Source organism: Podarcis raffonei, chromosome 1 (genome assembly GCF_027172205.1).
Source record: "Podarcis raffonei isolate rPodRaf1 chromosome 1, rPodRaf1.pri, whole genome shotgun sequence".
Classification (NCBI taxonomy): Eukaryota; Metazoa; Chordata; class Lepidosauria; order Squamata; family Lacertidae; genus Podarcis; species Podarcis raffonei.
Window position 1 is genome coordinate 7,467,195 of NC_070602.1, and position 16,353 is coordinate 7,483,547.

The window sequence follows — 16,353 nt, forward strand, 5'->3', positions numbered from 1 at the left end:
TAGTCTGCTACACGTGGCCTTAGCATGAACCATCCTCTGTTCAAGCCCACAAGGACAGAGAACAAGAGTCTCCCATTGTGCAACACTTTATTTCAAGGGTGGGGAAGGAGATGCCCTCCAAATGTCGCCGAACTACAACTCCCATCATTCCTGACTACTGGCCATTCTGGCTGAGACTGATGGGAACTGAAGTCTAGCAACATACGGAGGGCTAGATTTTCTCCACTCCTGCTTTTTGTTTTCTTGACTAAATAGTCAACTGTTTCCTTCACGTTTTCCTCGAAAGTCCTAGATCTCAAATTGTCTCATCTGTTTAGGCAGGGCAAGCACGACTTCTTATCACAACTTGTTAGCAGTAGCAGTGGATTAATTACAGAACAAAAAATTGTGCAGATGTTTGGAATTGAGGAAGAGGAGGGTCCAGGGCAAAGGTGGATCATCCTAAGCAACAGAAATCACTAGATTTTTCCAGGTAGTCAAAAACCAGTAGCTCTTGTTTAAGAAGTTTAGGTAAGCAGAATGTAGGCCTAGCCTGGATAAAGAATTGTTGCATTTATATACTATGCTTAGGTACACATTTGGGCTGAATGTGCAGCACAAAATGTGAGCTACGGCTCTAGAGCATGTGCGAAATGCCCCTATCACTAACGATCAACTCTAACCAGCCTCAAAGTTTCTGACTGCAGGGGAAAAGGGGCTTCCATGTGTGAGGCCAGCTGTGAGCCAAAGCTTTTCTTTTCAAGATTTTGTGCAAAGAACAGCAGATAAGAGATGTAACTCACACCCTTGAGGTGCTTCTAACTGAGCACACCTTAAGTACTTTTGAGTTTAGATCATTCCCAAGTGGCACTGAATGATCCCACCTTTTACATTTGGAGCCGGTTTTCCTTAACTTGTGCTAAAGCACAAATATTACTCAGCACAAATAATACTCAAGTATTGTCAGTGGAATGGCAGAACACAGTACGTCAAGATATGATTATGGGTTTGTTAACCTGCTCGTTGGTGAGCGCCTGCAACTTCTGCACTTCTGCTTTGAGGGACATGTTCATGTTCTGTACAACCTGGAGAGGGGAGAAACAGGTTTCACATTACAGGGTGCGGCCAGAAAGTCCCAGCCATGAAGACCAATTCTACATTTTCAACTGCACCAATCTCAGTTTGAGCTCCTCATCTGAAGCAATCAAAACATATATTCCATGTACCTGCTAAGAAACAGCCTCATCTCATCTCCTTCCACAGGCAGGTTAAAAATCACATCTTCTCCCCTACTTTCCCAACATTGGGCAGATTTCTGCAGTTGTGCTGCTACTTGTTTATTTCACACAGTTTAAAAACAGCGAACTCGATGCAACTTTTAGTGCATCCCTCAAATATGTATATATTTTTAAGAAAGACCACTTTAGTTATTTATTTCTTCTGTAGACAGATGACCAATAAATCCTAACCACAAAATATATTCCCAGTTCTTAGATTTCAAAATCTAGAAAAGATGGAGGGCAAGCAATTCTGCTTGTATACCTATTTCTCAATTTTTCCATGCTAGCTTGAAGACCACCTGCTGTCTTAACATTCAAAGCTTGCCCAAGCGAGCTAACAAGTGAGAAAATGAGACCGTAGAATGCTCTGTACTGCTTCAGATCACAGACCAAATATATCTGAATGCTCCCTTGCATGTCAAAAAACAAATAGGACACCCTCCGGAAAACTAGCCCAGAAGGGAACAAGATGGGCTTGCTCCAATGTGCAAGATTGTTTGTTCATTTACACATGCAGGGAGTTGATGATGATGATAAAATTATTATTTATACCCCGCCCATCTGGCTGTGTTTCCCCAGCCACTCTGGGCAGCGTCCAACAAAATATTAAAAATACAATAACTTAACACCACGAGGAAGCATTCAAAAACAACATATCCCTCTGCAGGGGCACAGATCATCTCCCCAGGCTTCAACCACCTCATTCTGCTACTCCCCTTTGCAGGGGAGGGCAAAGAGGGATTTCTGGAGTTTGGAAGGGCTTGCTGAGTTCCCAAGAGATCTTTGAGCTTGCAGGGTTGCTGCTGCCACAGATCTTAGTTCTCCCTGCATGCGTTTCCTTTGGTGCCCTTGCAATACCCATTCCACCTGTGCACTTGCAAACGGCAATTTCCCAGCCTGCCCCACTTCACACCACAGGTATGATCTGACTTTTGAGGCTGAGGACTAGGAGGTACTACAACCTCAGAGGAAACAGGTCAAACTGGGACAGTTTAGGAGAGGTTTGCTCCAGCCATCTTAGATCTGCTGCAACTTGTTCCTCTTCATCACTTCAGTTGCACTTGCTCGGGCAAATCTCTGCCCTTGGAAGCAAGGGAGTAGGAAATGTTGGGAGTCTCGGAACCAAAGAAGAACCAGCAGCAAGTGCAGGCAATTGCCTCTGGCCACTTCTTGCCTTGCTGAAAACCGCAAGACTGAGATGTGCAAGCACAGAAGGGAAAGGAGAAAAGCCATACCCCACCACAACTCAGTCACAATGTCTGTGGTGTTTGGCAAAGGGAGAGGAAGGAGCAAGATGGTCTCCTTTTTGCATGGAAGGCAAACAGCTTATTCAGATAAATATATAACATCTTTGCAGCCACTATTTTAATCTACCGTGCCAGGATTAAAATACACGCTACATCAGGTTCAATAACAACTATTTTTTCGGGGGGTGTGGGGTGTGGTATGTGGAAACCATCCTGTGATCTTCGGATGAAGGGCAGTATAGAAATGAAATAATAATCATCAAAGCCTCCACTTTTCACACGCAACACTTGAGCTTTTGCTATACCATGAGATCCTCCTCCTTGCTGGTTAGCTTGATGCGTTCGTTGGCTAACGAGTCCTCAGCCTGGTTTATCTGTTTATCCTTTTCTGCAATCCTGCAATAAAAAAGACAAACAAAATGAAAGGGCATCTCTCCATTAGCAATGTATCATCACAACAAGCAGAGCCGACAAAGAGGTAATGAGAATCTGCTCAACCGCAGTTGACGATCAGTAAGTTCTTGGTTTTAGAAATGCAAGCAGCAGGGCCTCCGTCAACGAAAAGAAAATGCACACAGCTTGCAGCTGCACACCCAGCATGACTTGTCCAAAATTCTGCACTTCGGCTTCTGATGACCAGGGTGATGCTACCGCAAGATCCAGTCCTTTAAGGACTGCTACAGAACCTAATACTGATGTATGTTGGGGCGGGAGGAGATATTAGCAATCCGCAATGCAGAATACTTTAGTGAGAGGTCAAGACAGTTCCCAGGAAAACAAACAGCTCACCAAAACCAGCAGAGCCAGAGAGCAGAGAGTCAATCCATGGCGATGGTTCCCTATCAGCACATGCCCTATTTCCACTGTCAAGAGCAGAAGCTCAAGGCCGCTGCGGAAGCAGGGCAGCTCATAGGACAGTGTCCTATGGTGACTTTAGTGGAGCCTCTGATGTCATTGTGACCCCATTTCTCTTAGTCTCTGCTTCTGACCTTCCTTCTCACAGGGCAGAGGGCAAAAAGCAAGGCAGGTCTGACTAACCTGCCCCAAAAAACTTGAGCTTCCCCTCTGAACCACTGGCCTCTGCTCAGGGCCGAACCTCACCTACCACGTTGCATAACTGAAGTGGTGTCAGGTTAACATATTGCAACAGGGAAGTTAATCATACAAATGTGAGGAAAGAAAGAAGATCAATGCAAACGGAGAACCAGAGCTGGAGTATTTTTGTAAAAAAGAAATCAGCACTCTCCTCACGATTCTCCCCAGGAGTCTCTTCTTACTGGACTCATCAGCCCTGCTCCACAATCTCTTCAAGCGCTTCTGCCAGATACCCAATTAAAAATCTAAACTCCCATAAAAGACCTCCCTCTGCCAGAATACTAGGATAGCTGATGCTCATCAGAGCACTGCAGCCAGCAGAGATGGACCCAAAATCTGAATCTCATATAAGGCAGTTTCATGCATGGTTTGGGGTTTTGTGCAACAGGCTACAAAAAGCTTTCATACACAAGAACTATTCTAACCACACCCACAGCCTGCCTCACCCACCACCACACTCAGAAATCTCATGGTCACTCAACTGAATCTTACAACAAGAGGGTATTTTATTTTATTATTTTTTTAAATGAGGGGGCTGAGTTAATTTCTCCTGCTAAAACAACACACAGTACAATGTACTGCAAATGTTAAGCACGGAGGGGAAATCCTTAGGAAGATGGTTATGGCTTCTTAGGGGAATCAGTAACAATGGCGGGTACGGTTTTTGGAAATGACAACATTTCCTCCAAGAAAAATCTCTTCTATATAACTGAAGTGCCTACACACCAAAGCAAATAACAAGCCCAGGAATGAAATAATACTTACACCTTGTGCAATTCTTCTGCAAGGGCTGATGCCGAACTCTGAAAGACAGAAGATGCAGATGAAATTGGTACTCTGAATTGAACATTTGATCAGGCATCACCACGTTTAGGGGCATTTAGGGTCTTTGAAAGCTTTGTATTTCAAAGCTAGAAATCAGATCGAAAAGGAGGCTTCAATCCATTGTAAATGGATCTCTTTAGGTAAAAGTGGAGCCACCCTGCTCAACACCAGTCTTACTCCAAGCAAGCCCAACCAGGACTTGACTGTGCAATCGTGATACAGTTGTTTCAGGTCTCCAAGAACAGAGGGGCTCTTCATATCTCCCTGCCTTCAAACCCCCTCCTTTTCCCAGTGGCCTTTGTCTCATCACCTTACCCAAAATTCCCAACTGTAGCCTTGGGGCACCATCAATTTTTACCTATGAAACTCTGCCAGGCACCATGTACAGCCTTTACCTAGCAAGTTCTGCAAGGACACCCAGCAGCGAGAGAGGGTGTCAGGAGGCTGCGAGAGGTGGAGAGGGGGGATTGTTCTGTCAAGTGGAAACGCTTGTGCAGATGGAGCATTTGTCATACCGCGATGCTGAATTCCACCCCACATGAATGCACGAACGTGCCGTGTGGCATCGTAGCGTAGACTATGGCACTGAGCTGCTCTTGGCATTCCTTGCCACACCAGTTCAGTTTGAAGGTACTTGGCATTAGCTCTGAACGCAAAGGAGAAAGAAGAGGCGGCAATGACAGCTACGGGCCATTCCGATGCTTCCATACCTGGACTGCCATCTGGGAATGGAACTTCTGAAGCTGAGCTTTTAAAGCCTCGTTCTGTTCCATCAGCTCCTTTTGGGAAAAGAGATGCAAAAAGTCAAGCAAGTAGCACCTTTAGGAACATTTTGTTGTGAAATGGCTTTGTACAGGAAAAAGGGTAACACAGCACTGTTCCTCCCAGCCCCACTAGGATTATTCTGCTTAAATGGTTAAACCGGGATGTATCGTGAAGTTGCCCCAGTCTGCATCGTGGGTACAGAAAAAGAAAGGGAGAGATTGAAAGCAAAATCCAAGCTGCTGAAGCTATCATAAGCCGTTTGAAGGATGCTAACTGGATTCTGAATAATTGGCATTGTACCCAATATTGCATTGTTTAATGTTGCCTTAGGAGTAGTTTCCACCCAAGCCCTTTTCAAAACGTGTCACCTACATACCTCCAGGTCATACAGCAACCAGGTGGCACCTGGTGTTTTTGAGAACACCTTGCCCAGGAAGGCCAGCCTACCCCTGCCCCTTAACTGGCCTCACTCAGGCAGAGAACATTTATTTAGAAAATATATTTAGAAAATATATATTTTGAGCCAGCAGCTGGGTGGCTGGAACATTACGCTCTGCTGCCACTGCCACTTAAGTTCACCTATGTTGAATTCAGTTGTCTGTAAGCCATTGCAATGATGTCTTCAAACTAGATTAGCAAGATATAGGGATGTTAGAAGTAGATGGTGTTGTGTCATCTTGCACTTCATGATAAAACAGGGGTGGGGGGGAAAGAGCACCTAGCTAAGGTTTGCTGCAAACAGCTTTTGTTGGAGGGGGTGGCACATAGCTTGACCAGTGAAACGGTCACTAGAATGGTCTCTAGAAGGTGGAAACAGAACGCATGCTAAAGCGCAGAATCTGTCACAAGCTCAGAACCTCTGGTGTTCTGATCCTGCAGGAGGCATCTTGCTGAGCTTGGAAGGAAGCAGCCATGGATACCCCCAAAGCCAGGAGGTGCACTTGGATTTCTGCACTGCTATGGGTTAACCATAGTAAACCATAGTAAAAGCTATGGATTTCCCAGTAGTGATGTATGGAAGTGAGAGCTGGACCATAAAGAAGGCTGGTCGCCGAAGAATTGATGCTTTTGAATTATGGTGCTGGAGGAGACTCTTGAGAGTCCCATGGACTGCAAGAAGATCAAACCTCTCCATTCTTAAGGAAATCAGCCCTGAGTGCTCACTGGAAGGACAGATCCTGAAGCTGAGGCTCCAGTACTTTGGCCACCTCATGAGAAGAGAAGACTGCCTGGAAAAGACTCTGATGCTGGGAAAGATTGAGGGCACAAGGAGAAGGGGACGACAGAGGTTGAGGTGGTGGGACAAAGTTCTCGAAGCTACCAGCATGAGTTTGACCAAACTGCAGGAGGCAGTGGAAGACAGGAGTGCCTGGCGTGCTCTGGTCCATGGGGTCACGAAGAGTCGGACACGACTGAACGGCTGAACAGCAACATGGGTTAACCATGGAAACACAAGCTATCTGCCTGTAAAGCAGAAAGGAGTTCCACCGCTCTGATGTAGTAAAGAAAAACCCGAGAAACTAGAAGGCGCATCGAGTGGGTGAGATAGAGCCATACCTGAAGCTGCCTCTGTATTGAATCCTCCGCCGTCGCCCTCTTTTGTTCTGCGTCCATTAACTGCATCATCCTTTGCTCCAGCTGTTGCTTTGATACCATCGTATCAGTGAGCTTGCTGTGCAGACTCTGGATCTCATTGTCCTTAGCCACAATCTTGTTCTGCACATCTGCCACGAGAAGAAAAATATGGGGACTGATAAGCAAGTGAAGACTTAGCAAAAGTTACGCTTACTTTTTTCTCCCTCTGGACTGAAGGGCACCTGATGGCGACAAACCCAGGCTGGCTACCGAGTGCACACTCCACAAAAGTAAGATAAAATGTCAGCCTTGCAGGATTGTACTAAGGGTCCGACTCTTCCAGTATTCTGCTTCCCACAGTGGTTAGCCAGATCCCTCTGGGAAGCCCCTAAGTAGAGGATCAATGGGGCAAGGGCCCTTCCTCTTGCCTTGCCCTCCACTGCTTTTGCCATTTTAAAGCAAGTTCACCCACCACCGGGCTGCAGCCACAGCCCTTTACTCCAAAGAAGTGTGGCCCTCTTCAGAAATGAGGTTAACCACCCTTGTTTTAAACAGTACAGTCCCAAGTATTTCTGAAATACGTCCATGAGAACAACAACAAAGGCCTTTTCAAAAAAGAGCAGAGTGCCATTCTAAAGTTGGAGCAGACTTATTTAGTGGAGAACTGCATTGCCATTGTAATGTTCCTTTTCAGGCCGACCAGAAGAAACAGAGATTGAAATCTGGGTATCTCACTGTTGAGAGTTCTGTTGGGATCGCACCAGCACAAGTACACATAGAAAGAGTTGTTCTCATGGACTTATTTCAGAAATATTTGGAGTGTTTGGCTTTGAGATATTGAGTTGCACAAGTTATATATTAAGTAAGACTTTGTGTTTTGGGAATTCTTGAAATGTAAGTGTCAGGGAACTGCCATCGGAACGAGAGGAGGAGGAGAGGCTCCACAACGATGCTGGAGAGGGGCCAAGTAGGGAGAGAGGCAGGTCTCCTGTTGGGGAAGAAATTCAGCGCGACACCAGGGATGGAGGGGGGCCAATGGGGGAAGCGGAGAGCAGGCTCAGAGACTCTTCACTGGACACCAGCGGAGAGAGCACAGGTCCTCCGCTACCCACGCCCACCCTGCGCAGAAGGCTTCCGCGCAGGGAGGCTAGGAGGAGACTGGGCGCCAAACAACTTTTATGTTGGAAAAGGTTGAAGAAACGCCCACTGTCGGATTCTGCCAGCGACTGAGCAGCCACGAAGTGAGGGGCTGTCCAGCCAGGAAAGGTTTAACCAGGCCACCTACCCAGGAGTGGCGGCAACTTACGCACGAGCAACCCAATAACCATTAGAGTAAGCTAGCCAAAATGTATAAATCAAAAAGGTGCTGGAAATGTAAGGAGAAAGAAGGTTTATACCTCCCAGTCCTACATATCTCAGGTACTCCTAGGTGTGCATCCAATAAGGTAGCTGCCACAATGTAGAGGCCCTGACCCCGACCCCAGCTTATGTATCTCCCCCACCCAATCAGGCAGACTATGCCCAAGTATAACCTGCTTCTGCTTCTACACCAGCCTGACCTCTCTCTCCCTCCTCCCGTTCTTCAATCCTGCAGCTTCTCCTGCCTCTGCCTCTTGTCTTCTGGACGTTGCAGGCTCTCCCAGATCACTGACTACTTCTTCCAAGTCAGTCTCCAAACTCCGCTTCTCCCGGTCCCCCCTCCTCAGTACCCAGCCACCACTCCTCCGAGTCCAGCCAGTCCCTGACACTAGCACAAAGCCACCACCGGATGCAACCCAACATCTTTAAAGAGGCTTCTACAGGATCCCGTGGAGGGATTTCTTCCCACTGATGGGAAAAGGATAATAGGGGAAACTGAATAATGCACCTTGCTGGGCTGCCTCATGTTCTGCCGTTCGTTTCCTGAGATAGCTCTGCATTTCCTCCCATCTTCGCTCAGCTTCCTGTAGTTGCGCCTGGATGTTAAGAGAACAGAGAACAATATACATCTCTGATTATGTTATTGCATCACCTCTCAAAGACACACACACACCCAAGATAAAGAGAGAGCCTCACATGTCTCTTGTTGCTTTTGTCATTTCTGAGCAGCTCTCAAGTCCAACATTTGCTAAGGGAAGAGTGCTCAACCCTAACAATTTTATTTCATCCTCTGAATACGTGATTCAGGGTAATGAAAGTGGAACAGATAGCCCAAGATGAATGTGCAAGAAGGGGGAGAGAGACTGAGAATGAAACATCCCACCTGATGCCTTTTTGCATGAACTGGCTTCATCTGCCCTAGATACCCAGATCACATCATTTGGAGTGCCAAAGAATTCAGAAACCAAGAGCAGATAGCAGTGGCATTCACCTTCCATAGCAGTAAACTACTGGCTTGGATTCACCAGCAACCCCCCAGTGCTGAACCTTGCTCTACCTTGCTGTGAACCTTGCACTTCACAGCACGTCTACCAGCATCCCTCTGTGGCTATTGTACTCAGCACAAGGGTGTGTGAAGGAAAACAATAATTAACACCCCCCCAACAGTCCATACTGCTAGACTACTTTAGCAAGTGCATCCAGATTCTACATTTAATGTAACCCCGAGTTCACATTGTCAGCCAAGGACCCCTTCTAAATATTACTAATGGATTCTCATCGTTTCTTCCAATCACCCTTTGACACCTGCTCCCTAGGTGGTCCTGACATTGAGCATAACATTTACATAATTTTATAATGAGTTAGGCAAGTTTATTATTGCTGTTAACTGCAAAATTGTTAACTGTAGAGGGATTGGCTAGTCCTAGCAACATTACAACACAGTGGACACTCGGGTTGCGAACGTGATCCGTGTGGGATGCACGTTCGCAACCCGCAGCGTCGCGTCTGTGAACGTGCGGGTTGCGATTCGGCGCATGCACGAAGCGCGATTTAGCACTTCTGTGCATGCGTGACTGCTGAAACCCGGAAGTAACCTGTTCCTGTACTTCTGGGTTTCGGCGGTCTGTAACCCGAAAAAATGCAACCTAAAGCGGCTGTAACCTGAGGTATGACTGTAGTATTTTTCGGGTGCTTTCCCTAAGACATTGGGATGTTCTTCCTAGGAAAGCTTACCTGGCACCTGCTTTTGATTCCTACACAAAGTCAAGACCTTTTTATTCCATTTTTTATTTTAAAAAAGCTTTTAAGTTCCTGTGTAAAAGTATTTTCTATTGTCTTATAATCCACTGCATCTGCTGTTTCATCCTGTGGTCCTGCAGATTTATGCGGGTTCTTCCACACACCCCATTGTTCATATATTTATATTGATGCCACCTCAAAAGAAACTAGAGTATATTATTCTTTTATTGTGAACTGGTTGGGAACACTTACGTACTGAAAGCAAAGGTGAAAAATTATACCTACCAATCAGTCCCTTACCTGCATACAACCAATCAGAAAAATAGATTTGGGACACTTACATAATTTATAGTTTGATCTAATTATTAGATTTAGAAGTGTCCTTGGTGTACTGGCTCCACATCCAGTTAAGACACTGTAGTGGGTGGCTGGGTCTACTACTTGGCTACAAAATGCTTTTTTTAAAATCTATTGCTGGAACTCATCAATTGCACAGGTCACAAAGCTTCTGTAGTTGGTAACTTATTAAAAGAAAAGTATATAGCACTTGTATATTCTGTCTGTCTGGACAAACAGCACATTGCTTGCCCATGAGTCCCTTTGGGGTCAAACTGCCCTTTGTTGACCTCTTAACATGGAGATTCCATAGGGAAGGGTGGGAAACCTTTCTGGTCCAGTGAGCCAGATCTTTTTATCTGTCCCCACCTCCATGGGACAATGCACAGGGCAAGACTTCTCAAGTGGCAAGAATAGGGCTGGAAAAGCTGCTTTCTGCAAGGATCAGCTGCTTGATGGGAGCTCCCCACAGGCTGATGATCCAGGGGCACCTCACAAATGATGTCTGGGGTAGAGTAGGTCAGCACAGTTTTGGGGGAAATAGCTTCATAAGAGAAAGTGGGAGCTGGATCAGGCCTAACCTGGCTCATGGGCTGGAGGTTTGCCAGCCCCGAAATAGAGAAGTAAGGTAGAAGATACAGTTAAGGTAACATATCCTCCATGGAACAGCTGCAGCCTCTCACAGACCCTGAAAAGCTCTTGCAGGGGATCCCCCAAACTTTAGGAAAGACCTTTCAGGGACACCTTGCACAAGCAAAGCCAACAGCCTCATGCTGTCTGGAACGTAGCCAAGTGATTGGCCAAGGAAGGAAGGGGTCACAGAACTTCCATTTTCCTAATGTCCACACAGATTTCTCAGCATTTAGGACATATTTGCTATGTCCACATTTTGCCTCTGCCAATAAATGAGGGTTGTACGATAAGAATGTAGCACCCAAGAACTACCCACGCTGGAAGAGTGGCAGACGAAGGTGATCGACTATATGGGACTGGCGGAGATGACGGGCAGAATCCGTGACCAAGGGAAAGAGACGGTGGAAGAAGACTGGAAGAAATTTAAATTTTATCTTAAAAACTGTTGTAAAATTAGTGAGTGTTAAAATGTTATGGGTAAAGCATAGCAGATTTGCAGCGATAAATGATTGGATAAGTGAAAAAAAGGTTAAAGAAAGGGAATTATAAGTAATTTAGATCAGGGGTTGCTGAAAAAGTTTAAAACAGGGATGCAGAAAAGGGAGGCATGGGGAAGTCGTTGAAATTGGGTATATGAAAAAAAAATGAAATTATACATGTTTATATGTTTGTTTGTTTGTGTATTGTTTGTTTGTAATGTCTTATAATATATGTTGAAAAATTAATAAAAATTTTATAAAAAAAAAAAAGATAAGAATGTAGCACCCTTTTGCTAACTATCCAGCTAGAGGGTTTGCGAAACCACAATTCTGTTTGCAGCTTTGATCATGTCTGACAGGCACGTTTGGGGACAGATGGTGTTACCTCAACCACAGAAGGCAAGATGGAGCTCACCTTTAGTTGATTGACAGCTTGTTCTGTATTCTTCTTAAGGAGTTCCTCCTGCTGCAATTTGTTGTTCTTTTCTGTCAACTCATTCACAAGCCTAGCACAATCTTGGCGCAATTTATTGAGCTCTGACGACTGTCTAGATACAAAGAAAGAAGGTTGTTTTTCACATTACAAGGCAGTATTTGGCAGTGGGAATGTGCATTTGCAGAAAGCCAGGCGGTTGCTATTGGCAGTTGAGCATAAGGTAGTATTTTGAGTGCTTTAAAAAAACCCTACTCTGAAATATGCTATCATAAAATTATTGGAACTGGTCAATTCTTCTGCTGTGAAAATTCCACATTCACTGATAAGATTGAGGTCCCAGTTATAAACTACAGAATCTAGTGAAGTAATCTTTTGTTGAAGTGAGTTTTGCTGTTCTATGTCTTCATGCTTCCAAGTATTAAAAACAGCTGAGAAAAATTTGTACCATTCTCTCTCTCTTACACACACACACACACACACACACACACACACACACAGAGTTACCCCATGAGCATGAATTTCTACATGTGTGGCAACTACAGATTTCACCAAAAGGTAAGAAACAGGATGTATGGAGCACACATGCCAAGTTTTCAAGGAAGACACCCTCCTCCACAACCCGCCCCCCAGGTGACTTTGAGAGAACAGAAAGGATCACACATGCCCAACCACAGAGCATGGCCAATAGTAAAAAGTGTACATTAACTCAGCAGAAGGAAACATACAAACTCCTGAAGATATAACTCTAGTCCTGGGCAGCCATTATGTTAGATAAATACAGTGGTACCTCAGTTTTCGAATGTAATCCATTCCCAAAGTCCATTCAAGTTCTGAAACGTTCGAAAACCGAAACTCAAAACGGAAGCCTCAAAATGGAAGCCACATTTCCTGTTCAACTACAGAGCCGTGTTTGAAATCCAAGGCATTTAACTTCCGGGTTTTCGGCGTTCCGAGTTCCAAAACGTTCAACTACGGAGGTGTTCGAAAACCGAGGTACCACTGTATGAGCAACAGATGACCAAGAGACAAAAGACTGGCACTCTGTTCCAGGTTTTCATATGCTCTCCTGATGGCATTAACAGTGCCACTGCTTGAATTAAGGGGGATGCATACCCCTAACATTTGTGAAGACCCTTGTCATCCAAGCTACTGTTTCTTGAAAGCTAACAGGGGTGGGTGGGTGAAAGAGTTGGCTAAAGTTGGTCAAACTCCACACCCACCCACTCCCCGGCCCCATTCTGGCATCCCAGCTTTCCACTGCCATAGTCATCAGCACTACGTGAGCATAGTCCATCTGCTTAGGAGAGCGAGTTCTCATGCCAAACCTTTCCTATTTGGCACTAAATTACAAAACAAACTAACGCTGACCCTGTGCCGATATAACAGCTGAAGAAGACTTAAAACAATAGAAAATTAACACTGAGCCTTTAATGAATGATGAGTGCCAGCAGACTTCACACCAGACTGATCCTCTGTACATTTTGGAAAAGCAAAGAAGAAGAAGAGGCCAGATCTACAGGGACAGTGAAGTAAAAACTACATCATCATCCTATGAGCCACCACGGCCCAATATACAAAATGATGTGGCTGGAACCTTTTCCTCAATAACCTGAGTTCCTTGATACATTGCAATAGGTCTAATGGAGGTATCCTTAGCTAGCACTAGATCAGGCACAACTAAAGTCCACAGCCTTCAAGAACACGTTGCGCCAGGCACTTCATAATCATAATTTTAGGGCAAAAGCTACAAAACTTATGTTTTAGTGGAATCACCAGTAGCGTACTTGCTTTCCATTTGGTTGGTGGAAGTACTGACAGCGTCTCTCAAGATACCATTCTCTTGCTTCAGGCGATTAATCTCCGCCTCCATCTGCTCACGAACTTGCTGAAACTACACAGGGAGAAGAAAAAGCAACAGCCAACTTCCTTAAACCAGACTAATAGTTCAGAAAGAGGCAGGACTGCATTTCATGCAAGACAGATTTTTAAAAGGAATATATCGTTTAGCATCCCAAGAATTGCAGATTCTAGTTGTTAAAGCTGTGTAGATCACTTGTGAGTAGACTTCAGGCTGGTAAGATCTACTTTTAAAAAACCACAAAAAAACCTAGAACCCCAAGATCTATGAACCAGAGCCATGTGCAACAGACTAACAGACAGAATGAAAGAACAAGGTGTCTCTGAGCAGGTTCTGAGCCTAGTGATTGGTTTGCAGTCCCAGAACTGCACTGAGCTGAACTCCTAATCCTTTGACAAAGTCCACCCCTGTTAGCTTTATTTCAGCAGCCTAAGTGGTATGAAAAGGTGTGCTGCTGCAACTGCTATTAAACAACTGGAAATCAGAAAAGTGCTTGATGATCATCTGCAAATCAGCCAGAGATCTACCGGCAAACTCTAATCTACTTTCGCCCCACCCCTGGCATAGGCAGACTTTTAAGCGTGAGGGCAAAGTCTGATGTAATCTCAGAAGCTGAGAGGCAGGGAGAAGAAAAGAGCCTGGGAACTTCCAGTGATGTGGAATTCCAGCAGCCCACATGCCTCACTGCCCTTCTTCTTCCACGACTTTTAGAGGCACGGTTATACAAAATCACCTCCATCTATTAAAATCTGCTTTAAAATATATACCTAATAAAATCTATGTACTATCTTGGCCTAGAAGACAAACCACAAGATTATGCAGTGCAGGGACTGGCCAAATGTCCTGCAGAGCCCTCTTAGCCCACCTCCAGAGGTGCTTTTACATGAGACGGAAAGTCAGCCCAAAATCACCTCGTGCGCTTTCTGCTCTGTGCTAATGTCAAGGAAAGGCTTTTGCATTGTGAAGGCGCACCTGCAACATTTCTGCATCAGTACTGCAAAGCAGCAGGAACCATTTTAAGCCTCAAGAGTGAAAATGCCCCTGAGAGGCTCCACAGAAGAGATATAAATCCTACACTGAATTTCACTCGCTGGCACTTCGACAAGCAAAACGCAATGTCCTCTGTGAAAGGAATTGTCACCACCCAAAGCATCTGCTCAGCCAAGCAGAAGTGGGAAGTTTTTACCTTCATCTTCATCTGCTGGTTTTCTTGGTAGCCTACATGGATCTTGTTTTGAAAGACTCCATGGTCCTTTTCCAGGGTGCCAATTTTTTCTCTCAGCTTTGCTGCCACTAAGCTGCTTCTTTCCTTCTCTGAAACTAGCTCCTAGGAGGGAAAAAATGATGCCTCACTTCTACAAGCAAACTTCAACAAATGCAACGGATGGACAAAGACAGAATGACAGAAAGAGCAGGTATCTATACACCATTTTCTCTTAATATTAGGAACAGGAGTAAGGTTTTTAAGCCAAAACCTTCAAGTTTTGGGAATGAGATTTGGAGGAAGAGGGGGGATGCATGGGAAGCAATGGGGTCATTTTAAAGAGCACTAAATGGTTGGGCAACTCAGAGGAGGAGAGCTGGAGAAGGAAAAATCATGATAGAGCTAAATATGGAAGCTGAGAGCAGAAAGATGAAACTTAGTTTGTTGATTATAAGCAGAAAGGAATGGGGGTTAGGAGAGTGTCGAGACCGTTATGCACGTTTCCCTGATGCCTTCTTCTTACCCCATTGTAGCATTTTATTTACATTCCCTTCTCCCCTGCTGAAAAGATGGCAAAGGAAGCCAAACATCACAGACCCAAAGTGGCCTACCTACGTGCCCTGTGAGCCACCGTACCTGTGAGAGCTGTTTGCACTGCTCCTTTGCAGTGGCAGCTTCTTCTTTCACAGCAGCAAGCAGTTTGTCCTTTTCTTGAAGCTGATGCAGGGCTGCTGCCGAGTCACCCTTACTGGCCTGCAACAACCAAGAGCAAAACAATGAAAAGCAGGAAGGGCCAGGTTGAACTATAGCTTATCATGACATGAATGAGCCTCGAGCCTCAGGCTCACGTATGTCCCCTCTCCCCTTCTAGCACAGCCACAGATAGCTTTTGGTTTTTTAAAAATCAACTACAGTTTAGCATATGGGACGCGGGTGGCACTGTGGGTTAAACCACTGAGCCTAGGACTTGCCGATCAGAAGGTCGGCAGTTCGAATCCCCGGAATGGGGTGAGCTCCTGTTGCTTGGTCCCTGCTCCTGCCAACCTAGCAGTTCGAAGGCCTGTCAAAGTGCAAGTAGATAAATAGGTACCGCTCCTGCAGGAAGGTAAACAGCATTTCCATGTGCTGCTCTGGTTCGCCAGAAGCGGCTTAGTCATGCTGGGCACATGACCCAGAAGCTGTACGCTGGCTCCCTCGGCCAATAAAGCGAGATGAGCGCCGCAACCCCAGAGTCGGCCACGACTGAACCTAATGGTCAGGGGTCCCTTTACCTTTACCTTACAGTTTAGCATTACATCCAAACCCAAAAAAGTGACTAATCATAACTATGGTCTGGCCCTGTTTGGGGAAGTTTTTTATGTCTGTTTTTAATGTTCTGTTGAAAGCCGCCCAGAGTGGCTGGGGAATCCCAGCCAGATGGGCAGGGTAGAAATAATAAATTATTATTATTATTATTATTATTATTATTATTATTATTATTATTATAAACAAACCAGCTTCATAACCCATGGTTTGAAGCTCGGCTGTTTCAACAAACTGTGG

At 45.2% G+C, this 16,353-nt stretch overlaps 1 protein-coding gene across 10 annotated transcripts in view; it reads right to left on the reverse strand.

Moving 5' to 3' along the window:
• Window positions 1-16,353, reverse strand: part of KTN1 (kinectin 1) — a 114,438-nt gene that overhangs the window by 51,926 nt on the left and 46,159 nt on the right. For all 10 annotated transcript variants that reach the window (XM_053395562.1, XM_053395396.1, XM_053394969.1 and 7 more), the window contains exons 6-15: window positions 15,448-15,564; window positions 14,794-14,934; window positions 13,534-13,640; window positions 11,729-11,861; window positions 8,634-8,721; window positions 6,749-6,915; window positions 5,137-5,205; window positions 4,367-4,404; window positions 2,812-2,902; window positions 996-1,064 (exon numbers count right to left, since the gene is read on the reverse strand). In XM_053395562.1, coding sequence (XP_053251537.1) covers window positions 996-1,064; window positions 2,812-2,902; window positions 4,367-4,404; window positions 5,137-5,205; window positions 6,749-6,915; window positions 8,634-8,721; window positions 11,729-11,861; window positions 13,534-13,640; window positions 14,794-14,934; window positions 15,448-15,564 — 1,020 coding nt within the window. The remainder of the gene's footprint in view (window positions 1-995; window positions 1,065-2,811; window positions 2,903-4,366; window positions 4,405-5,136; window positions 5,206-6,748; window positions 6,916-8,633; window positions 8,722-11,728; window positions 11,862-13,533; window positions 13,641-14,793; window positions 14,935-15,447; window positions 15,565-16,353) is intronic.